This window comes from Pezoporus occidentalis, unplaced genomic scaffold (assembly GCF_034315485.1).
Source record: "Pezoporus occidentalis ecotype Australia unplaced genomic scaffold, CSIRO_AGI_Poc_V1 ctg235, whole genome shotgun sequence".
NCBI classification, from domain to species: Eukaryota; Metazoa; Chordata; class Aves; order Psittaciformes; family Psittacidae; genus Pezoporus; species Pezoporus occidentalis.
Genome location: NW_026914233.1, coordinates 4,926 through 30,694, shown reverse-complemented (window position 1 = coordinate 30,694; position 25,769 = coordinate 4,926). Strand labels below are relative to the sequence as shown.

Sequence of the window (25,769 nt, the reverse complement as noted above, 5' to 3'; positions counted from 1 at the left end):
CCCTCAGCCTGGCTATGAGCATTCCTGCTCAGCAGCCGTCCCTTCTCCTGCTGTAAAATGACTTTGGTCACTCCTTTCCTTTAGGAACACAAGCAGACAGGACCAGCTCCATTGCCAGAAGAAGTCCATACAGCTTGAGTGCCAGTCTTGTGTCCTTTGTGTGACTCCAGTACTGCCTGAGCACTGACTGGGATAAACCCTTCAGAATCCTCTTTCCAGTAGGAACCAGCCAGGGTCAGCAGACGGGGAGCAGGAGAGCTGGGCTGAAGTGGGATGACAAGCAAACCTACTGCACCCATAGGATCCAGAGCCAGGCAAGACATGGGCAAACCTGTTGGGGTTGTCATGTTGCCTCACGAGTTTTTTTATGTTGCCTTCTTCAGACTTAATCAGGGGAGCCAAGGTCCAGATTGAGCTCCAGAACAATGAGCATGGACAAGAATTACCTTTTCTCCTGCACAGATGCCCTAACCATACTACATGTTGGAGTCAGCTGCTCCACTTGGCCTGGTGTGTGCAGTTCTGGTGTCTGCAGCATAAGAAGGACATGGAGCTGCTGGAGCAAGTCCAGAGGAGGCCACAAGGATGCTCAGGGGCTGGAGCACCTCCTGTATGGAGACAGGCTGAGAACATTGGCTGAGAAAACTGCAACAGGGGAAGTTCAGGTTAGATCTAAGGCAGAAGTTCTTCCCTGTGAGGGTGCTGAGGCGCTGGCACAGGGTGCCCAGAGAAGCTGTGGCTGCCCCATCCCTGGCAGTGTTCAAGACCAGCCTGGACAGAGCCTTGGGTGACAGTGTCTAGTGTGAGGTGTTGTCGTGGTTTAAGCCCAGCTGGCAACCCAGAACCATGCAGCCGCTCACTCACTCCCCCCCTTCCTCCCCCTGCTCCCGGAGGGATGGGGAGCAGAATGGAAAGATTGTAACTCCCATGGGTTGAGATAAGAGCAGTCCAGTTACTAAGGTATAACACAAACCACTGCTGCTACCACCAGTAATAATAATGATAAGGGAAATAACAAGGGAAGAGAATACAACCACTCACCACCCGCTGACTGATAACTGCTCAAGTGTGAGGTGTCCCTGCCCATGGCAGGGGTAGGAACTGGATGATCTTAAGGTCCTTTCCAACCCAAACCATTGTTTGGGGATTGTATGAAGGGAAGTTTTGAGGTCAGGGTCAGTGTAGCATCGTTAACCAAGCACCTTGTCCAAGGGGAGTCACAGCTGGTACCAGATAGGGGAACTACAGCACATCTGGTCCAGATGTTCCCACCTGCCAGCAGTGTCCCGGTGGCTGCAGTTACTCAGAGCAACCTGGCAACTTCACTGCATGATGGCTGTAATGACACCAAGACGTGGCTCCCCCCGGGACCAAGGGGGCCACAGAGCCTTTGTCACCCTCCTTGCTCCCTGTCCCACATGTGCGCTCTACTGTGCCAGGGCAGACATCTGAATGGGGGGCACAGGGTGTCTAAAATGAGAACACTGTAATGCTATAGGAGCCCTCCTAGATATGTGGTTTTCTGCTCACATCAGGGTAATCCACTGCTTCCTTGCAAGGTGACCAGGGCAGGCAGGAAGATGTGGTTGTGTATGGACATGGATGGGAACTTTGGGAATGTATCTTTTCACAGTGAAGTAAACGCAGTGTGGTATCTGTGAGCCTCAGGATCAAATACCAAATGGCCTCCTGGAAATCATAGGTGGATTAAGAGAGTAAAAACTTCCCCAGAGTCTTGCCGAGAGCAAAAGCAGCCCCCTGAGGACCATCATGTCTGTTTCAGCAAGGAGGTGGGAAGAAAGAACAAGGATAGAGAGGATTAAATTCAGTTCTTTGTTTAGGAGTCCATAGGTTTAGGTCTGTTTGCTGTGCACGGGGCTGCTTTTGCGAGGCAGATGATTGGTTTTTATTTGACACAAGCAAATACACTGAGGATGTCGTGTAAGAAACACTGGAGGATTCCTCTCATTTAGCCAGCCCAGCCTGCTTGGTCTAACTGCAGAATGCCTAGAGGCTAGGCAGAGATGCTCACCAAGCTGCGAGATGCTGCGTTATTCCCAAGCATCACACAACTGGGAAGTGGGGACCCAACTTTAGGCTGTCTCTCAGTTCTCAGGCTTAAAAAGCAAGTCAAACAAGCACCAGGCACCAATGCGGCGAGCCAGGATTAGGATCCCACGGAAAACAGGGATTTCTGATTACATTCCGTCTCGCCAAAGCCTCGCCGCCACCCCTGTCCAAACCTACCCCGCATTAGGGCAATGTCCGACATCAGCACATTGCAGGCATGCCTGCAACGATGGGAATCCTACACTGGAACAAGTCTGGCATCCTGGCTGGGAAGCTTCCCTGGGTGTAGGTAGAAAAAGCCGTATCTAACACTGTACAGTGAAGGATCCCACTGTACCATGAACGCATCCTATTTGCGTACTTAGAAACTGCCTACTTGGTTGCTGCTCACTAAAGCTCAATGACTTCAAAAGCTGAGCAGGGCACAACTGCCCCATCTCCTGCAATAAGTCTCAGGGATTGTTCTGCCACCTTCTTTCAGTTCACAGTTGCCTCACTTGGTGCCACGTTTTGCAGTCAAAGTGAAATGGGCCCTTTTTGAACAGACCAAGTGCAGCTGACAATGTGACATTAAACTGAGAAGGGGCAGACATGAAGGTGCTTGTCCCTAGTTAACATCTGCTGGGTTTGGGGCAATGTGCCTTGATCAGGTGCTCTGCTCTCATGAGACCCCACTTGCAGCACTGTGTGCAGCTCTGGTGTCCTCAGCATCAGAAGGACATGGAGCTGTTGGAGCAAATCCAGAGGAGGTCACAAGGATGATGAGGGGCTGGAGCACCTCCCGTATGGAGACAGGCTGAGAACATTGGGGCTGTTCAGCCTGGAGAAGAGAAGCTGCGTGGAGACCTCAGAGCAGCTTCCAGTGTCTGAAGGGGGCTACAAGGATGCTGGAGAGGGACTCTTCATCAGGGACTGTAGGGACAGGACAAGGGGTGATGGGTTCAAACTGAAACAGGGGAAGTTCAGGTTAGATCTAAGGCAGAAGTTCTTCCCTGTGAGGGTGCTGAGGCACTGGCACAGGGTGCCCAGAGAAGCTGTGGCTGCCCCATCCCTGGCCCTGTTCAAGGCCAGGTTGGACACAGGGGCTTGGAGCAACCTGGTCTGGTGTGAGGTGTCCCTGCCCGTGGCAGGGGGTTGGAACTGGATGAGCTTTAAGGTCCCTTCCAACCCAAACCATTCTGGGATTCTATGGAGCCAAAGCACAGAGAAATCCAGAAGCTGCAGCAGGACCGAGGGGGCATTTGAGGCTCTGCAGCAGCAAAAGGCTGCTCGGCTCTGCTCGGCTGTGGCCCTGCCAGCTCCTCAGCCGTTTGGGTTTTACCACCTTCAAGTAACATCTTGCTGCAGGAGACTGCCTGGAGCAAGCACGGGTGCGAGCGGCCAATGCACGTGTAACGTGTGTCGCGATACCTGTGCGTGCAAGGGCAGGAAATCACCGGGCTGTCAGCGTAGAAAACACCGGTGGTATTTCAACACGTGTGTGGTGCTGAATGCTCGCCCCGCTGTCCCTGTAAACACCATTGTGCTTTTCACCGGCCACATTTGCAGCAGCAGCAGCAGGGAGATTTCGCCTGCAATGGGATTGCTGACCCAGCGCCCGCACGCACAATGTGTCGGGTGCTCCCGCCCAGCACAAAGCCCTCGTTCCAGAAAGCCGTCGCACAAAGCCGAAGCCCCCGGCGAGCCCCCGACGTGCTGGGCTCGGCACATCCCTCCCACCAGTGCGGGCCGAGCTGCGGCACGGGCCAGGCCGGAGCAGCACCATGCCCTTGCCGAGGCGCCGGTCGTCCTTCCTGGGCCAGCAGCCCTCCGCCTCCGCCACCGAGAGCTCAGGGCCGCCCGGCCGCCGGCTGAGCATCGGCGGTGCGGGGAGCCTGTCCAGACCCCCCGGTGTCTACGTGGGCACCGTCCCCACGGGCGGCGTGAGCAGCTTGGGCACCCGCGTGTCCCGCAGAGCCCTGGGCATCAGCAGCGTGTTCCTGCAGGGGCTGCGCAGCTCCTCGGCCGCCGTGCCCTTGGCCGCGGGGCTGGAGAAGGGCCGGGGTCTCTCATACGAGAGCCTCAACAGCTGCTTGGTGGAGTACATCGAGAAGGTGCGAGCGCTCGAGCAGGTGAACCAGGAGCTGGAGGAGCACATCAGAGTGTACCTGGACAAGAAAGCGGCCAGCGTGGGCAGCTGGGGAGCGCTGCGGGAGAACTGGGAGGCCATCTACCATCAGGTGAGAGGGAGGGGAGAGGAGGGGGGGAGAGCTCCAGCCCCGAGCGCAAGGGTTGGCTGGTGCTGGTGGTGACCGCCGCCTGGTCTCAAGGGGTTTGAATCCATCTTCATGGCAGTTATCATTTCACAGTGTGCTGTGGAAGGCGCCTGTTGAGCGGGAGAGTTGCCTTAGGCAATACATGGGGGGCAATTGAAATGCAGCCCAAGGTGCTGATCAAAATGGGGGGAAAGGGTGTTTCTTATGTTTTGCTTGGCGGTAGTTATGACACTGAGCATCAAAGTGATTAACAGAAGACTGCTAGGGCTGGGTCAGTTTATCCCTCACCTTATGGCTAGCACATTGGGTTGGGTTTATTTATCAGCAACTCAGGTTTTTACTTTATTCCCTCAGTTGCTTCATCGCCTTTCCAAAAGGTCTATTTATTTAAAACCAGTAATTCCTTGATAATAACAGCTACCAAGGAGTGGCTCCTTTCCTTCCCTTCGTCACCCCTCCACCATTCCTTACTCCCACCTTCTCCATACAGCACAGGCTGCGGGTGCTCTGGGAAAGTGCTTATTGCAGGGGTGCCAACTGGTCTTTGCATTGACCCTGTGGACAAAAGCCAGTTCCTTTTGCTGGCCAGGAGGACTTGTGAGTTGATGTCCTTGCTTGCATGAACACAGGGCTCTATCCGCTGAGTTCTCGGTGCGAGTCCCAGCTTCCCAACTCCCAGCCAGTGGAGCCAAAGAGCTGGAATCCCGAGTCTTGCCCATCTCTTCCCAGCAGGCACAGAAAACACCATCTTCAGATGGTCTTCTGCAAGCATGAAGGACTTAAGTTCCCCAGGACAAACGTGTTTTCCCTTGAGCTGTCCTGAGTTTCACACTGGTGCAGGAAGAAGGGTGCATTTTGATGGTGTGCTCCATTTTTAGGGCAGGTCTTCACCCACAACACTACAAATGGCATCCAAACCCTGAATGCAGCAGGAGAAGCTGTTATACAAAGATCATGTCAACGTGTGCTCCCAAAAAACATGCCCTCAAAACTACCATCCCCTGGGGTAGATGGAGACTGATGTGAGATGGGGGGTTAATGCTTTGCAACCATCCCATGTTTTCCCAATGAGTGTCCATTTTGCAGTTGCAGACTCACTTGTAAAAGCCACCAGAGCTTATGGTTAGGACCAAAGAAGTAGGACTGTAGGTGTTTTAGGAAGGACCGCTTGATTTTTCTCCTTAGGAAGGCCCAGCATTGTAGAGCTGATGAACCGACTCATGTAATGAGTTTTCACCCAAATTGCTTTCCTTTTAACCTTTCTTTATAGTGTCACCCTGCTGCCTTGCCTCCTGTATGAGTAAATAAGAGCAGCTCATAATGAAATTGAGCTTAGACAGTAGGCTTTTCCTACGTAAAACCAGCACAGTAAAGCTATGTAGTAATAGCATTTGCAAGTGTCATAGAAAATAAAAGATTAGCTTAATCCATACCTATTTAACCATTAAAATACATAACGTTTTCTGAATTACATCACTTTACTGCGAGGGTGCTGAGGCGCTGGCACAGGGTGCCCAGAGAAGCTGTGGCTGCCCCATCCCTGGCAGTGTTCAAGGCCAGGTTGGACACAGGGGCTTGGAGCAACCTGGTCTGGTGTGAGGTGTCCCTGCCCATGGCAGGGGGTTGGGACTGGATGAGCTCTCAGGTCCCTTCCAACCCAAACCAGTCTGGGATTCCCAGGGAGCCCCATCTGTTCAGCCAAGAAGGATGCCCAGCAACTACAGCCCCCTTGGTGCCATTTGCATGGAGCAGCTGTGAGAGTTTTGGGGTGGAAGGAGCAGCCACTGGGTTTAGCCCAAATGTGCATGGTAGGAACCGGTTTTGAACAAGAATCATCACAGAAACACACACAGCTGGGCAGGTGGGGTATCCAGACAGGAGCCCTTTCCTCCTGCCACGCTGGTGAGAAGACAATGATACAGCACATAGGGCTCTCCTGGTCCCACAGTCAGAAATGTGACGGGCTCATCTCCACAGTGGGATAGAAGAGACCCCAGTGGTCCTGAGGTCCTGTTTTCCCCCTACCTTTCCCGGGGTGTGTTTTGGCATCCCAAATGTCAGGTGGTTTTCCTCCCAGCAATAACAACTGGGTGCCAGTACTGAACACAGAGCTAGGGGGGGAAACGTGACAGCGAGAAGAGAAGGCTCAGGGGGGACCTGATTGCTCCCCACAACTGCCTGAGAGGAGGTTGTAGTGAGGTGGGGTCGGTCTCTGCTCCCAAGGAACAAGGGACAGGACAAGAGGAAACGGCCTCAAGCTGCACCAGGGCAGGTTTAGATGGAGCTGAGGAACAATTCCTTCCCCAGAGGGTGCTCAGGCATTGGAACAGGCTGCCCAGGGCAGGGCTGCAGTCACCGTCCCTGCAAGTGTTCACACAGCGTGGAGACGAGGCCTCAGTGCCATGGGTTAGTGGTGGCCTTGGCAGTGCTGGGGAACGGTTGGACTGGGTGAGCTTAAAGGGCTTTTCCAGCCTGGTTGACTCTGTGATTCTAAAACCCACTCATGTTGCACCACGATTGTCAGGGCTGTTACTGCAGCAGGGGAACACTGACAGGAGCTGAATGATGGGAAGCCGTTATCCCGGTCACAACATCGGTTCTCTGCTGGGCAGCTGGTTTTTAGCAGAGCAGGGGGACAAACACTTACTGGGACAGGCAGAAAATGGGAGGAGCCTTGCAGGAAATGAGGGAAATGGGAAATCCTTCTGGAGAGGAATTCATGTGAAAGAAATTCAAATCCATCTCATTTCACCCTGGGCACACTTCTTTTCTTCAGGCTTCATCCCAGTGTTCTTGTGGAAAATCCCATCTCTGATCGAATGTCTTTCGGGCAGGGTAGGAGGTTGGTTGTAACAGCAATTCCTTCCCCCAGAGCAGGGCAGCACCTGGGAAAAGAGGGTGCTTGAAATACTCTCAGCAAGTTTATAGAGAAGAAAAGCTCAGCCTCTGTGACCGTTCAATTACAGCTCTGTGGGACACACATTTATGCTGTCTATGAGCTGGCATGTAGCATGGTTCAGGTCACAGGAGAAGGAATCAATGTCCTGGACCAACTTGATCACTGCTGTGACTCCTGTGCATGGTTGGGAGCGCTTGAAAAATCATCACCATGGTTTTTCTATAGAGATACTTCTATGTGCACCTGACCTTACCGTCAGCATTTACTCAATGTTAATGTTAAGCCTGGGGAATATACAGGACTGACAGCCTGAGGACTCACATGCAGTGATTTATTTGCCAGTGATTTATTTCGGGGGCCAGGAGAGCGGCTGGGTGTTACCTGTAACACAGTCCAACACAACACAGTGCATGAGTAGTGTATGGAAATGTGTGGAATGGCACAACAAACTCCCACCAAATGACATGGAGCTTGATCAACCACCGTTACAGAGGGTGGCAATAGATCAGGTTTAATGGTATCGTCTCAGGCACCTCCAAGAGCACAACCTTGGACTCCCTTCAACTGCAGATGTGAGGAGGAGGGCTGAGGTTTTCTCCTTGTGCTTAGGCAACACTCCAGGTTTTACAGAGTGTTTCTTTAGAAGGTATCTCCTGCTTTAAGAACCAGGCATTCTCTGATGCAGTCCTGTTTACTTATGAAGTATTTGATGTACAAATGAAGTCGTGCTTTCCTGGATGTAGCAGGAATCAGCAAAGAACCCATCAATCTTCCCAGCCATTCCAGGTATTACCTTTACCAAGGTGGTGTTACAAATGCCACTCTTGCTACCTTTGAATCGTACGACTTATAGAACCAACCAGGTTGGAAAAGCCCTTTAAGCTCACCCAGTCCAGCCATTCCCCATCACTGCCAAGGCCACCACTAACCCATGGCACTGAGGCCTCGTCTACACCATTTGTGAACATGGAGTTTTCCTTCTTCAGGCCCTGAGAAGAGGTTCAACATGGAAAGCATGACAGTGTTCTGCTCTTCCTGCTTGGCACCTGAGCAGCAGGCACTGGGTTGCATGCTTCTGGCCTGGTTTAGGCATGAATTAAAGTGCGTTGGAGGCGATGGGTTGATAAGAACTTCCTTCTGTGTGTGGAAGGAAAGACCAGACCGGCGTCTTCTGATCTTTCTCCAGAGACACATCATTTGCTTTAACTGAACTTAAAAGCCAGATGATTCTCCACTACATGAATAATTAAACCATGAGATTCATTATCACAGGTCAAACCTGAGGCCAAGAATATGGCTGCATTCAGAAAGGATTTAGGCATTTATAAGAACGGCAAAACTATTTAAAGCTATTTAAAGCATAGCTAAGATCTTGAAAGGCATAGTAAACCTTGCAATGCCAAACTTGGCCCCATTAAAGGTTGCCAGTCACCAGGGATAAGTTCTCCCCATGTGTGTCTGTTTCACATCAGGCTTTGAGATGAAGGCTGGAGTCTGCAGTCCCTTGAAGCAGCTGGTTTTCCTTGTTGTCAGTTGTAACGCAGTAAATGGGCCGGGATGTTGATGCAGATTTCTGATAAGGTTTTTATCCTAAAAATCAGAACTGCATTTGTATGTCCATAAAACCCCAGTGAAATCAAAGAGAATTGTTGCTGCTCTCTAGTGAAGATGCTTTATACCACAAATACTCAGTGTTAGTTCAAGAGCCGAAAAAAACCACGTTCAAAAGGTGTATGCACATCACAGCTCCGAGTGTTGAACACAATGCGTGACTTAGAGGAGCCCTTGTTAGTAATGATATTTGCATTTTTATAACACTTCCCATTCTGGCTGCTCAAATGGCACAGGAGCATCAGTGACCAAAGCCTCCTGTAAGTCCTGTGAGGCAGGGACAGTGCTGCCTTCTGCTTTATGAGCAGAGAATCATAAAATCATGGAAGCAACTGGGCTGGAAAAGACCTTTCAGCTCTTCTCCACACAACCTCCCAGGGCCCTCAGCCCTTCCCCATCACACTTGTGCTCCAGGCCCTGCACCAGCTCCGTTGCCCTTCTCTGGCCCCCCTCCAGCACCTCAATGTCTCTCTTGCAGTGAGTGGCCCAGAGCTGAACACAGGATTTGAGGTGCAGGAGAAGGCGATGTCTAAGTGCCTGCAGCATTACAAGCCCTCTCATTCCCAATGGACTCAAAGAAACGTGTTTCCTAAACCGCCGCACCGTGCACTTCAGTGCGTGTGTCAGCAAAACGCTGCGTGTTCGCCTCCCGCTGTTGGTTGAGTTCAATCAAACCAAAGGGCCGCTAGATGGGACTCTCACATCCCTTCTGCTGAAGCCTGGGAAAGGGCTTCCACAGCCTGTGCAAAGCAGAGTTTCCCAGGATACCTGGTTTCTGCATAGAGGCTACCATGTCCTATTTACCCTGCAAGTCCACTGCTGGACTTGGAGCATACTCAGCTGATGTCCAGGAGGGTTGAAAGGCTAAAGCCTGCTGGCTCCCCCCACAGCCCTCGTTTGAAGCCTTCCAAACATGAGGCTTTGTTATACTGTTTATACAGTTCAGGTCTGTGTGCAGCTTTGGAGAGCCCTGGTCTTCCTCCCTGAGTATTTGGCATTAGCTGCCGGCCTATGGCAGGGGAGTCAGGTACTGACCAAGTCCTCAGGAGCATGGTACCAGGGTTCCACTGTGGGGCAGGTAAGAAGTCACCTCAAAGGCCTCAATAAACCCACAGGATTTCTACTGAAAAGCACTTTTAAAAAGCACTTTATATAGGGGCAGGAATCCAGGCAGCGGCACATCACCAGCTATTCCCTGCTTCTGCTCTCATTGCAGCCCAAGAGCCATCTTCCACTGGATTCAGCCTCTAAATGTGGCCACCAACATGCCTCTGAGTGGCACCGTGCAGCTCACAGCATTTAATGTTACTTTTGCTCGTGGGATGTTCCAAATTCCCTCAAAGACATTCATTCTCATCAGACTTTAAGTCAGATTTGGGCTCACTGATGGGTTTGTCCTGACAGGGCAGGGCAAATCACAGGGCAGCTCCCTGATTTGAATCAGGAAAAAGAAATCAAAGCTCCTGTGATGATCCACAGGGGTGTGAGTTGACAGGAATACAAAACACTGTCCATAGGGTAAAGGAAAGGGAAAAGGAAAAGGAAAAGGAAAAGGAAAGGGAAAAGGAAAAGGAAAAGGAGGAAGAAAACAGTTCAACCATTGAGTCTGAGTCAAAGAACTGCCTCTAGCTCCATACTGCTGCCATCTAAAAACTGAATGTATTCCCCTCCATCCTTCAGGAGACACTCAGATCTCCTGGTGCACTGGGACCCGAGGATGGCAAAGCAGCATGTCCCCAGTGCCGCAGAAGGACAAAGAGGGTGTTGGGGTGTTAAGCCAGTGCTGGCAAAGTGGGGCTGCAAAAGAGCAGGGAGAAGGAAATAAGGGGTTGAACAACGAAGAAGAGCCTGTTCTGTGTGCCAGCAAGCACATGAAAGTCTCTTGTACCTGCGTATTGCCCAGCAGGGCTGGCTGGTGTGCCCTGAGATACCATCTCCTTGCCCATACCTATGGCTTTTGTAACATCCCTGGCTCCTGCTCTCCCTTCATTCTCCCATGCTGAAACCCATTTCTGCCCAGCAGCAGTGTTCTCAGGCCTCTCTCCTCTGTCTAGATGCTATTTGCATGCAGCGTGTTGGAACTGCATGTCTCTGATGGCCTATCCCTCTACCCTATGGGGTGGAATCGGCCAAGAAATCCCACAGGAAAGAGAAATTGGCCGCCAGTGCAATGGTATGAGATCTGTTTCCTTCGGAAGCCAAGCGCCGAGCTGGAGCTGGCAGGAATGGAGCTCCAGCCACAGCCACCTTCCCTCTTTGTTCCTAACAGTAGGTGAGAAGCAAGCAAAACACTTCTTTTAACTCTTTAGAAGATGCAGAGTGCTTTTAACGTCATGATCCATTATGCACTTCCTAATGTGCGGAATTCCTCCACATCTCTCCTTGTCAGATGCCTTCATAGATTTCATATTTGCTTGTCCCAGACATTTGGAGCAGTAAGCCCTTTTTTGTGAGGATGAATACTCATAACCACATAGAAAAGCTTCAGCCTTGCATGTTCACCTTCACCCCATCACCAAGCAGCAGGCTGAAGGGCAGGTAGGACCGTACTAAGGCAATGATCCCACTTGTGGTACTTCAGATAACTTGCAGGATGCAGCCTTGATGTCTCCACATGACTTGGCCAGTTTCACCTCAGGGCAGCAGAACACTTCGGGGGATTTGTGATCTCATTTGGTTGCAGACTCAGTTATCTAAAGAAAGATTTCTGCTTCCAGAACTCTCCCTTTAAATCCCACTTAAAAAGCTGCTTTTATTCACGTGGTGGTTTAGATTCAACTGCAAATCTCCATGGGTATGTCCTGAAAAAGCCCAAAGAGATGCTCAGTTTAGCTCCTTCAGAGCGACATCACGGACCATGGGAAGGCTGGAGTCCTCAGATAGCTGTTTGCAGGGGTGAACTCTCTGGTGCTAAATTCCACACGGTTTGGGTCACTTCCATAGCTCAGTGCACATGTGGTCTTTTTAACCCTTTTATCATTTTATATATCCTTGAATCACAGCAAGCTGTTAAGTCACACGCCTTTCCGCTTTGCTTACTCCTCAAGCCTCTCCTGGGCATTAAAGATCCACCCCAGAGCCACAGCAATGATAGCACAGCCTTATTTGCTCAATCTTTTCAAAGCATTTCCCATTCAGTGTAATAATCTCGCAGGACCCCCTGCTTCTCAGGTCTCACACGTATCACAGGAGCTTACAGGATCCCATCAGAGGAGGAAAACGATGCTCTGGGAGCTGAGGACGGCTCGCAGGCAGAATAAGCAACAAGTATTCCTTGGCTCACTGAAGAGGACAACCCCGCAGAGGCCTGCTGATATGGGAAGTAGCATAGGAACTGCATAAGTGCTGCTTAAACTGTACCGTGAAAATATAAGTGGGACTTAAGCGATGCCCGTACCTTGCGCGCTGGAATGAATTTTGCCCCTTGCCACCAGCTGATGATCACAATAAATGTGTTTCCACAGGAAGACGAATGCTGGGGAGGAATGAGTTTGGTGACAAATTACAGCCTCTTTGCAGAGAATTTGTGCCTTTATAGGTACAAATGTAATTGATTACGCTATCTATCTGGAATGAGTCACTTGAACAGCCCTCGGCTAGAGGCTTGTTTTCAGACTCAAAGCTATCCATCTGCTTAAGACACATGTACAGTGCACGTAGTTAGGTGCTGAAGCTCCTCATTGCTTGAGCTCTGTTGTCTCTTTCTTCTAGGTGGGCGAAGCAGTCCTCGAAAATGCTCGTCTTATGCTGCACACTGAGAATATTCAAGCCTGTGCTGAAGATTTTAAAGACAGGTAAAGTTGTGGTGGCACCAACTGGCCACTTCCTTTGAAACTCTACCCTGGCAAACCCCTACTCTGTGATGGAGCAATGCTTAGTTAATAGAATGGGCTCATTCTTTTGACTATTCATAGAATCCCAGACTGGTTTGGGTTGGAAAGGACCTTAAGATCACCCAGTTCCAACCCCCTGCCATGGGCAGGGATGTCTTACACTAGACCGTGTCACCCAAGGCTCTGTCCAACCTGGCCTTGGACACTGCCAGGGATGGGGCATTCACCACCTGCCTTGGGAGGGGGGTTGTAACAGCAAAATAATTCTGATGCTAACATTATTTGGGAATATTTTTAAGGTTTAAAGGAACATAAATGTGCACTACAACATTACGCAAGCTATTCTTTGGCATACAGACACTGGTCTCTTACTGAGAGGTCAGTATTCATTCACATTTGGGTTGACATTTAATAAAGGCAAAATTTCCATGTGCTTTTTAGCTGTGATTTTCAGTCCCACATAAATGGTTTGGGAAGTCACAACCATTCTGCTGCAGCAGCTGACAAGCAAAAACCACACCACTACACATGTCTGCGTGGAAGTGTTAGATAAGAAAACAAATGGGCTGCACTGGTTTTCCTCATCTCTACTGAGAGAAAGGAATAGCAAAAGATCTTAAATACTGGCAAACTACTTGTTTGATGTCTTTTTGTTCTCAGAGTCTGATATTGATGTGCATGAGTGCATGCAGCTCTTTAGATTTGACTCAGCTTCCAGCTTTTCCTCATAATGGGCTCGTTCATTTTCAAATAGATTTTTGCACCATCTGACACACAAACTGTGTTTCAGACTCATTGGGCTTTATTTCCTATGATTTTTATCATCCCTCTGGTATTATTTTATTGAAACATATCAAAAAGTGCATTAATCCTGTTCTGAGGTTTGCCTTTCATTTCAGAAAGGTACTGCTCTGCGATACTCATTTGACGGCTTTATGTCCTACACTTGCGGTGTAGGCACGCAGTCTCCATCACAAAACCAGTGTCAAATCAACCCACTGCATAGGAAAAGCTCCTGATTCTCACCAAGGAGATTCCTCACATCTTCAGTGGAAAGCCTGAAATGAAAAGGCAGAAACAAGAGTGATGCAGCAAGCAGCGCTGTAGAATAGCAACAACTGCCTGACACAACCTGCTCCTACCACGGCAGCCACGGTTTAGAAACGAGCAGCAATTCTAGTTGACAAACCAGCCACTCAACTCCCCTTTTTCTTTTGATACTACTACATCTTAAGGATGGGCTGGGGCCCTGGAACATAGACCAGACTTCCGTCAGCATGTCTGTAGTAACAGTAATGCATTTGACGTGCACGTGTTTTCTTTAACCATAGCTCTGAATAGTCTTCATGTCGATGAAGGAGCAGTTGTTCTCATTTTACAGCCAAGCAAATAGAGAACGAGCCACCCATAGTCATACTGTATATAAATACCATATGCCTCTCCGTGCTTGTTCAGGACTCCTATTGGGCTGTAACCACGGCAGCGCAGAGCGCAAAGGGGGCCTGTTTTATTACACTCTGAGTTCATGAAAGGCTCCTTTGGCAGTTAAATTCAAGCACAGTGAGACAAGGTGAGAGCAAAGTATATCTTCTGTGCCTCTGTCTGGGACACAAGGCAATTAGCCCAAACGGTGTCATTGAAAAGAAAGCAGGTTTTTCTCGCTGAACTGTGCTGGATTAAGGTTTTGGGGGGGTTTTGTGTTCTCTGCAGGTATGAAAATGAGCAGCCATTCAGAAAGGCAGTGGAAGACGAAATTAATTCGCTATATAAAGTGATTGATGATGCTAATTTAACTAAAATGGATCTGGAGAGTCAGATAGAGAGCATGAAAGAAGAACTAACTTTGCTGTCAAAGACTCATGAAGAAGTAAGTCCAGACTCGGGACACTGCAAAGCCAATGTGTGCCTGTTTCATCCGGTTGGTATCATACATCTAGGGCAAACCAAGCACTAAAAAGCTCTGCCTGTCATGTCTGGGGCTGGGGATTCTTCTGAAACCCGCTCTTATGTCTCTCTCTGTTAACTTCAAGCACTAACCTCTAAATTGCTTGCCTTTAAGTCTTAAGTCTTTCCTGCCTGATAAACATGACATGGAAGAGGTGTCACTTCTTGCTAGACACCACACGGTGGTCACAGGGTTGCACCTATGTGGACATCTCACCAGAGAGGTCTGATCCTCAGCCAGAGATGTAAAGAGTGTGCAGGGAACAAGCTCTGGGCCTGCTGCACTAACACTGAACATTATAGCCAGGTCCTTCTGAACATGCCCTGCTTGGCTCAGCGAGCTGCTCAGCTCCCACTGCAGAATCTCTCCTGAGCAACACACCCCAGAAGCAAGTCAGGGGGACAGGCAGCTGGAAGGGAAGCCCATCATTACCCAGTCTTGCAATGCTTTCCCACTTACTCATCACATTCACCAGCACTATTTGCATGAAGGTGGTTTATTGCCTTCAGCAGGGGTTTCAGGATCAGATCTACATCACCGTCTTTACTGATGGCAGTTTGGATATGGAGCTACTACTAATCCCACATAAGGGGCAACAAGCAAGGGTCCTGATGCTTCAAAAGTAAAAGGGAGATTGGATTGAGGTGGTTCATGGAAGCAAGGCACTATCCTGCCTTACCTTTCTTCCAGGTTATTTCTCCAACCACAAGATTTCAGCATCACTGGCAGGTATATATGGACTTGGCTTGCCAAGATGAAGTTCCTTTATCCCCCTCCCTGCTTTCACAAGTCTAATCCCAAGGCTGGCATTGTGCAGAAAATAACCTATGGCTCCATCAGTGCTGCACAGCATGAGAAAGATGGAAATCGTTTTAGATAAGAGGGAAAACAAAACATTGATAGAAATACACAGGATCCCCTTTAAGCCTCTGTCTGTGTTCCTGAAACCAGAAATGCTGGCACTGAGGCTGTTCTCTGCCCATAAATATGGCATAACCACCTTCCCAGCAGCTTCTCTTGCTCCACATTTAGCCAGTGAGGAGCCCGTGCAGGGTAGAATGATGTTCATTTCCTTACCCATTTGGAGTATCTGAGCAACCTCAGCACGGACCTGGTTTTCCCATGGCAGCAGCACCAGGGGAAGCTGCTCAAGAGAAGGCAAAGAATAAAGGCTGGAAGCAACTATTGCCATTACTCCAGCTGAGCTGTGGCACAGTGAAGTCCCAAGGACTTTCCTGAAATCATTCCAACTTTGCATTCCTCCAATCCATGTCAAGCTCTTGTGAACACGGAGTGAGCACATTTGAAGGCTTTCATTCTTAAAGATTCATAATTCATGTAATTCCCATCCACTTTCCCCCAGTATTGTCACTGTCAGAGGCTATTGCTTACAAATACAGTTAGCAGATGGCTTTATGCTACTTTTCATTTTGCTCACACCAATAGAACATACGAACAGATCGATGTAAAAGGCTTGTGGTGCCAGATAGTTCAGATACATGTGCAAACCTCATTTATTCTTGTGTTCCTGAACACAAGGTACAGCTGATGGGCTACCTTTAAGTTCTAGACACAGCAATTCTCTACTGCTTACACGGTTTTGGAGCACTTATAAGTAAAGAAACAGAATGCTGCCACGGAGAAGGAGAGTGCTCTTCATCTAACATGCACATGCATAGAAGCACACAGGTGGCTCACACGAGATTCTTTGCACGACTTGTGTCTATGTCGTTGCATGGTGCAGCAGAGAGGGAAGAGCAGGGTTTGGTTTGCTGCAAGCTGTTAGTTCCTTGACCCAATGTCCACACTGCAGCCTTCCTGGCAGCGCAGTTGTGCTGGGTTTGGGCCCCAGGTTTGCAGTGTGCATGTGTCAAGCTCTGACTGCTGGAGAAACTTGCCACGGTGAGGGCAGTGACTTGGTGCAGGGCTTCAGCCTCCTTCACCAAAGGGGAAACGGCTTCCAGTACCCCAGAGCTGAAGCAAGACTCCCCATGAGGAAGCAAAGGCAAATCCATATCTGACAAAGAAACCCTCCAGTGCATTAAATCATTAATGTAGAGATGCCTTTTGGGGTCAAACGTAATGATTCTCTTTGTTGGCACCGAACGAGCTCTTCCTTGAGCCTCTCTGAAGTCAATGGTTCAGTTCACTTTCTGCCTGTCATTTTCGTTCAAGGATGTGAAGGTATTATACAAGCAGCTAGCGGGATCTCAGCTGGAAGAACTGGATGTTCCCCTGGGAAGTGGCCTGGATGACATCCTGGAAAAAATCAGAATCCACTGGGAGAGAGACATTGAAAAGAATCGTGCTGAGACAGGAGCCCTGCTTCGTACCAAGGTAAGCGCAACAGCACCACAGGTTTGAAGCAAACACCAACCTAATACCCTGCAGTAACTTTGAGGGTTGGGTGTTTGGCTTCTCCTTGAAACAAAAATGGTCTTAAAAATCTAAAGGGTTTTGGTCCAAGTCCATGGGAAAACACACACAGAGTGTGTGGCTCTCTTGGGAGGCAGAGGTAAGCAGTGGTGGGAATGACCCTGCTGATACCACAGGTATCTGTGGGAGGCTTCAGGGGCTCTGAAATGTTGGCCAAGGAAAACAGACTTAGAACCATAGAACCATAGAATGGTTTGGGTTGGAAGGGACCTTTAAAGCTCACCCAGTCCAACCCCCTGCAAAGAGCAGGAACATCTTCAAGTGGTGGCCCAGAACTCAGTCAGTTGATACCCTTCTCACCAGGATCGCTCCTCTGCTGAACACTTTAGAGGGGTCTGTAAATCAAAAAGGTAATACATAATGCTCTCCACTAATTACACAGACTCCTCATGGATTCCTCCTTACTACTGCATCCTTTGGCAGCAGTGGGAAAGCTGGATACTAACTCAGAAATGAAAAGTGATGAGAAGAGTAATGATCATAGATGACCATCAGGGAATGATCCTGTCTGTTAGCAGCCATCTCATCCTGCGGTGGCTATTACAGCACAGCAGATCATAACTACAGTTGTGCTATATGTAATATTTATATGTAATATATAGTAAAAGCACACACACCCCTGTTTCATGGTACAAAGTGGGGGGAAGTGAAGGCAAACAGCAAGGAAAAAGCCAAAACTGTGCTTGCAAACATATACGCAAGCTCTGAGTAGGCGTTTCTTTTCAACAGAAAGAATGAAACTGTGACAACAGTTGATACCAAAGGTGCCAGGGAACGCACAAGAAGCCAACCAGAGAGAGGGCCCATCAAGTCTGTGGCTGTGCCAGACCATTACTAAGCAAAGTCTCCATCAGGTTGTTCTGTGGGGCCCTGATTTGCAGCCCCAAAGGACGTCAGTGACACATTAATAAGCTACGTGAGCCTGGAGAGTGCCTCCATGCAAGGCACAGGCAGCCTTGAGAAGCCAACCCATCCTCAGAAACCTCCTGAGCTATTCCCACAAAATCTGTTCCTGGTTCACAGACAGGTTTCATGCCCCCGACACACCAAATTCCTCAGTGTCCCCACTTCCCTGTGTGGCCTGGTCTGCCTCCTCCTGTGCAAACAAAGCCCCACCACTTCTTTCTTCCTATTTCTTTCACACCTTCCAATACCTGGTCTTGCAGAGATATCATTTGAGGACAAAACTGCCAGCTCATACTAGACTGATCATTGGATCCCGCTCCCGTGTCTTTGATACCTAACCTATCCCTGCTAGGCCATCCTACCCTAAGCTCTCACTAGTTTAAGTTCTTCCTGCTTTGCTTTTCTGGCAAGATCAGCTGTGGTTCTGATCACGTTCTGGTATGACATTCTAGAGGGTTTTGTCCCCAGGTATACCTCTCATTAAATCCACATGATGATGTATCTCATACCTCATGCAGTTTTGTATCTCAGGCAGATGTATTTAGGTTATCACTATTTATACTGGTAACAAGAGCTCAGCTTTTTTCAACTTGTACACTTATCTTATGTGGCCAAGTTGCATTACTTGGTTACCCACACTGTGAAAAACCTGCTCTTACTCTTGCAACAGCAGAGGGAGAGCAGTTCCCTCCTCTTTGCCACTTCCTTCAGTCTCTCCCTGTGAGATTTTCCTTGGTCCCCGATATTTTAACTTCATTTCTCAGGGGGCTGGAGTACAAAAACAGGCTGAGAAAATGAGAGAAGAGTTGCCCATTGGGTAACAGCACACCATTCTGTGCTCTTGGAGTAAAGAGCAATCAGATAATAAAATGGGAACAAGCAAAATGAATGAAGTTACAGACTGGATTCCTCTTTAAATCATGAGCTTAAGCTGACATAGAAAGCTCCCTGTAATTGTTGGAGCAAGTCCAGAGGAGGCCACGAGGATGATCAGGGGCTGGAGCACATCCTGTATGGAGACAGGCTGAGAACACTGGGGCTGTTCAGCCTGGAGAAGAGAAGCTGCGTGGAGACCTCAGAGCAGCTTCCAGTGTCTGAAGGGGGCTACAAGGATGGTGGAGAGGGTCTCTTCATCAGGGACTGTAGTGATAGGACAAGGGGTGATGGGTTCAAACTGAAACAGGGCAAGTTCAGGTTAGATCTAAGGCAGAAGTTCTTCCCTGTGAGGGTGCTGAGGCGCTGGCACAGGGTGCCCAGAGAAGCTGTGGCTGCCCCATCCCTGGCAGTGTTCAAGGCCAGGTTGGACACAGGGGCTTGGAGCAACCTGGTCTGGTGTGAGGTGTCCCTGCCCGTGGCAGGGGGTTGGAACTGGATGATCTTAAGGCCCTTTCCAACCCAAACCATTCTATGAGTCTATGATTCTATAATTCTCAGTACCCACTCTTTGGTGTAGCTGTGACCAGCTGAGACCAAGGTATTTCAAATGATGTCCTAGCACTGACTTACACATCAGGGCAGTATTTCTGTTATTCTCTGACTCTTGCCCTTTTTGCTTTGTTTCTGACTGGAACTGCAGTCTTGCCTGGGTTTCTCAGGGATATGCAGGCACCAAACCATAGCAATTTACATACATACCTAAGGGGGTTTCACATGAGACTTCCTTAGATGAGACAGTAACCTCAAAACTCAAGCCATTGGTTTGACATCTGCACTTTTCTTTGTCCATAATGCTCAAACCCTTCTCCGAATTGTCAGAAGTGATTTAAACCCTTGTAAGACATGCAAGCTCTTTAATATTCTTCCCTGAAAAATGCTTTACTTAACGACGTGGTGCTGTTCATTCACGTAGCTTGATTCCACACATCCACCCCTGCTCGTTGCTTACCTGCCCCCCATAAACCCTTCCAGTTCATGATTCATCCCCAACGCAGTAAAACCTTGAGGCATCAAGCTGTTGAGCTTCTGTCATAACGGAGCTAGACCTTAATCCTCTTGATGTGCTGTCTCTTGACCAGCTGTTGATCCATGGCAATGCTCTGCTCTGAACACACAATTATGTGGCTTCCTCTGTGGTCCCATATAGTCCATCTCATGAAAGGTTCTCCCTTGCTTTGCTAACACATTCCCAGAATTATTCAGAGCTTATCAAAGCCACTTTCCCCCTGCAGCTGTCATGCTGGTCAGACCCTGGGTGATGGTGTTCTATCCCTAATCATCCTTTAATTCTTTTGATTCCATGAAAAACAGACTAATGAGAGAGAGATTCTGCACAACGCCTGGCTCAGAACTGTACAGATGGGCTTGAAATCCACACATCCCCAGGAAACTCAGGCACCAAGCTGATTGGTAAAGATTTAGGAGGATGATTTCATCCTCTCCCTTCATTAATCCAGTTTTTTGTGGGCACCACAGTTCAGTATGGCCTTTGCTTTGTGGAGCCTCTAAGGAATAGGAAGAGCAGAGCAGAAACCACAAACTGACAAGGGAAGAGGGCATGAGGACCATGTCTGAACTTCTCTATAGAAGGAACCCCAAAGCTGAAGTTTCTCTACAGAAGAAACCCAAAAGTGAGGGTCCAGCAGCACCCTCCACTTGGACTGTTGGTACAACTCAGCTGGTAATCTGTAAGGAGGTTAGGGAGCCCCTGTGTGTACCAAAAGCTTTAAAGCTCATTCAGTGTGTGCTTACTTGCTGTGTAATCCTTGGTATTTAGGGCCCATCTACTCCATCTGCCTGTTGTATCCTTCATATCGCTAAAGTCAGGTAGCTGTGACTGCTTAGGGTATCTCTTGGAGGAGATTCAACATCACCTGTGGTAAAGGCAAGCTGGATTTATAGGTAGCATTAGGGCCACCAGCAGGGTAAATGTGAATGAGAGATACTAGGCTTCAGGTAATGGGTGTAGGTTATACGTATAGGAGCAAAAGCACCCTTCTTGCCCTTTAAAAAGAGGTATCATAGTCCTCATAGCATAATAACACGCAGGCTACACTTTCAATGCAACTTAAGAGACACAAATGACTCCAGAGTGGCAGGTCCAGGGATCACTAGGCTGGGATCATCAGGACTAGTGAGGTGAGATCAGGTCTCTCTGAAGCACAGCCTCTGTGAAGGACAGCTGGTGTTTGCATTGAAATTCACCCTCTGCAATACAGCTTCATAAAGCCTAAATTCTGTTTGAGGTTAACCTTGTACTTAAATGACCTTCTGCACCTGAGATGATTTCGTTACAGTGACCAAGGTGTGGGGTTCACATGATGGTACCAAAACCATCCCCTATAAAAACTAGTTCTGATGCACGGTCCCAGACTTACTTTAAATTTATTCTTATTTGGGAAGAAAATGGATGATCAGAAAAACAGGACAGGGTCAAGATGAACTTTCTGAGTGGAACAGAGCTATTCTGCATAGTTTAACGTCAACCAGAAGAAATGTAGGTTTTGACTGAAGAATTCCATTTGCCAGAGAGCCCAGAGCTCTGGACTGAAAACCTTGATCTCAGCCCTCATTAAAAGCTATAGACACTTTTGGTTTGCTAAGGTACATTTTCCTTCACCTCATTTCAAGGACCCTGACCTAAACACGTATAAAAGCCCACAAGAAACAAGAGCATGAAATAACATAAGAACATCTTAATTCAACTTATCCTTCTGACTTGTGTGAGATGACTTGCTCTGTGACTCACCGAATCCTAAGTGGGAAATCAAGCCACGAATACCTCTGAAATCCAACAGACTAAGTGAAATCACTTTGCTTCTTAAAAAAATTATAGCATAATTATATTCTATTCTATATCCTATATTCTATATCATATATATAGCATAATTATATTAATTATAGCTACAAAATGGAGAATTACAGTCACATTTTCTTTTTATAGGTCATTTTAAATGTACTAGTATGAATGCTGAGCAGCTTTGTGGTCAGAGATAAAATATACCCACTTAGAGGTATAAGCCATTTTACAGTAAATGCATCGAAAAGATGGTGATTTTGACACTAAGAAGTATCCCAAATTGTTCAACTGAGGGCTTTAAAATAGAAGAACGAGATGTAAAGTCAGGATTGCCATGAACTGTGTAAATATTAGCTGTCACTTTGGTTCGTAAGGAAACTAACCCATCATTTGAGTAGGTTATGATGACAGTGGCAATCCTTTACCAGCAGCAGGCCGAAGCGACCGCGGCCGTGCGAACCCAGGAGGAGGAGCTGGTGGAGGGCCTCAGGACCGAGTTCCATGAAACCGCCTGCAAAATACAGAGCTTGCAAGCAGAAACGGAATCCTTGAGGACCTTGGTAAGTCGTGCTGGGGGCACTGCGTGCAAATTCAACGTGCCTTCTGAGGAAAACCCTCCCAGCTTGGGATAGAGACTTAGGAACAGATCCCGTTTTCCAGTGGATGCTGTTTCCAGAGATGCCAGACCTTTCTGGGTTCTTCTTGATTGACGTGGTGCACTAAGCGTACCAAACCCCAAATGTCAATCTTCAATGTCTTTGTACTCAGTAATAATTGCTGGGTGGGCAGTACTTGACAACGTGAAGAACACCTGCACCTTGTAACCAAAGTAGTTCAACCTTTGGCATGGTAATAGACATTTTGCAAAGTATCTAAAGAAAGGAATTCTCAAAATATTCCATCTCCACTTAAGCATATTCAATAGAGATACTGGCCAAACCTGAATAAAAATCCCTATGAGGCATATGTGACCTACTTGGAGCAATCTAGTGGGTCAGGGCTCTAGAAGGTAGGGGGGGGCAATACAGCTGGTTAATATTCAAGCATCACTTCCTCCAAGCTCATGATCAATACACTCCTCTGAGTAAGAAATGAAGCAAAGCAGGCAGAAGCCCTGCAGGGATGAGCAAGGAGCTTCTGGCAAAACTCAAATAGAAGAAGGCAGTTTATGGAAAGTGAAAAAAGGGACAGGCCACTTGTGAGGGATATAGGAACGTTGTCAGAGTATGCACGGATGCGATGAGGACAGTTAAGGTCCATTTGGAATTACATCTGGCAAGGGATGTCAAGGACAACAAGATGGGTTTCTTCAAGTCTATCAGTAGCAAATGGAGACTAGGGAAAACGGGGGCCTGCTGCTGAGTGAGGTGGGGGCCCTGGTGATGAAGGATACAGAGAAGGTGGTGTTACTGACTGCCTTCTTTGCTTTAGCCTTTACTGCCAAGGCCAGCCCTCAGGAATCCCAGATCCTCAGGAATCCCAGAAAGGCTGAGAAAGCAGGGCCCGTTTAGCCTGGAGAAGAGCTGACTGAGAGGTGATCTTACCAATGCATACAGATATCTTCAGGGCAGCTGTCAAGAGGTTGGGGTCAGACCCTTTTCAGTGGTGCCCAGTGATGGGATAAGGGGCAATGGGCATGAAGTGAAATAGAGGAAGTTCCATCTGACTATGAGGAAGAGCTCCTTTCTTTTGAGGGTGTCAGAGCACTGAACAGGCTGCCCAGGAGGGTTGTGGAGTCTCTGGAGACATTCAAACCCACCTGGACACATTCCTGTGTGACCTGCTCAGGGTGGCCCTGCCTTGGCAGGGGCTTGGAATGGATGATCTACAGAGTTCCCTTCCAATGCCACACATCCTGTGTGACTCTGTGATATGAAACCTGACTGTTTTAATGTCTGCTGTCCTGCCCTTACAGAAGAGGGGTCTGGAGAACTCTTTATATGACGCCAAGCACTGGCACGACATCGAGCTGCAGAACCTAGGCTCTGTCATTTCCAAGCTGGAGGCAGAGATGGGGGAAATCAAAATGGAAACCGAGCAGCAGCAGCGGGATCGTGAAAATCTGCTGAGCAGCAAACAACAGCTGGAGAAAGACATTGCTGCGTACCACTGCCTTCTGGATGGAGAACACAGCAGGTACTGCTCCTAAAAAGCAGGTGTGCCACGAGGATGGAGAACACGCGCTGCCTGGGAAGGGGTTGGGAGGTTGCTGGGAGCAGGAGGACTAGGAGGGTTCTCGTGTTTCATAAGGCTGGGTGGTAGATGGTGAGGTTTGGAAAAGCTGCCAAAGGGGAAGAACACCTCAACCCCAGTCGTGCAGAGGTTCCTAATGTACTGGGGAGATGGTGGTTTGCAGCACTGGCATGGGAGGATGAGGTTTAGCAATACTCCAGTAGATCATGAGTTTCACTTCCCTGAACATTTGAGATGTGAGATTAAAAAGCTACTACAGCATCTGGGGGCTACATTAGCCGCAAAGCAGCTCTTTTGTTTCTTGCCTTGGGTACATTACGCCTTCCCTCCTCCTACTATTACACAATCCTAATCCTAAAGCTGCTAGACTGAGGAAACTCCCTTCCTAAGCACACCAGTGCCCCTCAAAGTCAGAGCACAGGACCTGGCACTCTGACTGTACCTTTTGTGAAGAAACACAGTTCAGACTCTTGACATTTGTCCTCTGGGAATAACCTGTAAATGCCTTTAGAGTGGGTGGGTTGCTGGGTTGGGCTTTTATAAGAACCTTAATCACCATTAGGCATGGAACCTCTGAGAATCTGACGCAGAGGTTTTGACTTGCTCTTCTGCTCAGGTCAGGGAGATTATTTGTTATAATAGGATCCCGCTGAGGTTGATGGGATTTCAGCAGCTGAGCCGAAGGCAGGTCTTAGTTCAGCAATTTTCCTACTTGTAGTAGCGACCGGTTTATTTCTATCTTCTCTATTTTACTTTCAGCTGATTATGAAACTCCCAGCCCACAGAAGACCACTGCCATGCGAGCGAAAGATGTCACTGCCCATTCTGTCCATGGAAGCTAAAAACCCAAAAAGCAGCCTGCTCTATTCAGTTTGACTCAACAATCGAAGTAGGTTGTAGCTTGAACAACTTTATTAGACCCTCCTCACGTAATTGCTTTGCTTACAGATTCCAATTTACTCATGTTGTTAAAATTATAATAAACATACAGAAGATCAGGGAGGTTGTCTGACTTTTATTTCTCCTTCCACTATTTGGCATGATAGGATTAAGAACATGGGCCCTCCACGTCCCAGCAAGTAAACGCTTTCTTTGCTTGGCTCTTTCTTGCTATCAGCATCCCTTAAGGCAGGTTGGCCAAACTCCCTTTGAAGAGGCTCCCAAGCAGCATGAACATGTGGGTGACCATAGGTAGTTCCTTTTATTTTGATGGTATCATGATGAAGATTTGCCCTCTTACCCTTCCTTTATATTTTAAACACTGATATCCTCATGGTGTTGCAAGTCCCAAGATGGACCTGCACTTTCAGAGATCGTAACAAACTTTGGTCCCCATCACACAAAATGTTAGAATCCCAGTCTGTTTTGGGTTGGAGGGACCTTAAAGCTCATCCAGTTCCAACCCCCTGCCACAGGCAGGGACACCTTGCACTAGACCAGCTTGCTCCAAGCCCCACCCAACCTGGCCTTGAACACTGCGAGGTTATATATAACATATCCAACCTGAATTCCCCCTGTTTCAGTTTGAACCCATCACCCCTTGTCCTGTCCCTACAGTCCCTGATGAAGAGTCCCTCTTCAGCATCCTTGTAGCCCCCCTTCAGACACTGGAAGCTGCTCTGAGGTCTCCATGCAGCTTCTCTTCTCCAGGCTGAACAGCCCCAATGTTCTCAGCCTGTCTCCATACAGGAGGTGCTCCAGCCCCTGATCATCCTTGTGGCCTCTTCTGGACTTGCTCCAACAGCTCCATGTCCTTCTGATGCTGAGAACACCAGAGCTGCACACAGTGCTGCAAGTGGGGTCTCATGAGAGCAGAGCAGAGGGGCAGGATCACCTCCTTCTACCTGCTGGTCACGCTCCTCTTGATGCAGCCCAGTATAAGGCT

General features: G+C 48.5%; 1 protein-coding gene across 4 annotated transcripts; it reads left to right on the top strand.

Annotated features, from left to right (window-relative positions):
- The first annotated feature begins 3,811 nt into the window (after positions 1 to 3,811).
- BFSP2 (beaded filament structural protein 2) lies at positions 3,812 to 24,882 on the top strand. Of its 4 annotated transcripts, none has more exons than XM_062621875.1 (7): positions 3,812 to 4,289; positions 12,547 to 12,629; positions 14,379 to 14,535; positions 16,789 to 16,950; positions 22,120 to 22,251; positions 23,607 to 23,827; positions 24,644 to 24,882. In XM_062621875.1, the coding sequence occupies exons 1-7, from the start codon at positions 3,834 to 3,836 to the stop codon at positions 24,645 to 24,647; spliced, it is 1,215 nt and encodes a 404-aa protein (XP_062477859.1). In that variant the 5' UTR covers positions 3,812 to 3,833; the 3' UTR covers positions 24,648 to 24,882. The 4 variants fall into 4 exon arrangements, with proteins under 4 accessions (XP_062477859.1, XP_062477858.1, XP_062477857.1 ...); XM_062621874.1 differs by having other exon boundaries at positions 22,090 to 22,251; XM_062621873.1 differs by having other exon boundaries at positions 14,379 to 14,586.
- Positions 24,883 to 25,769: the final 887 nt, after the last annotated feature.

What these genes read in the sequence shown, in the direction of transcription:
- BFSP2 (XM_062621872.1), top strand. Translation starts at nt 3,834, where the DNA reads ATGCCCTTGCCGAGGCGCCGGTCGTCCTTCCTGGGCCAGCAGCCCTCC. An exon ending in GCTGAAGATTTTAAAGACAG is followed by an intron (nt 12,630 to 14,378) that starts GTAAAGTTGTGG and finishes TGTTCTCTGCAG; the next exon opens with GTATGAAAATGAGCAGCCAT. An exon ending in ATGTGTGCCTGTTTCATCCG is followed by an intron (nt 14,587 to 16,788) that starts GTTGGTATCATA and finishes TTTTCGTTCAAG; the next exon opens with GATGTGAAGGTATTATACAA.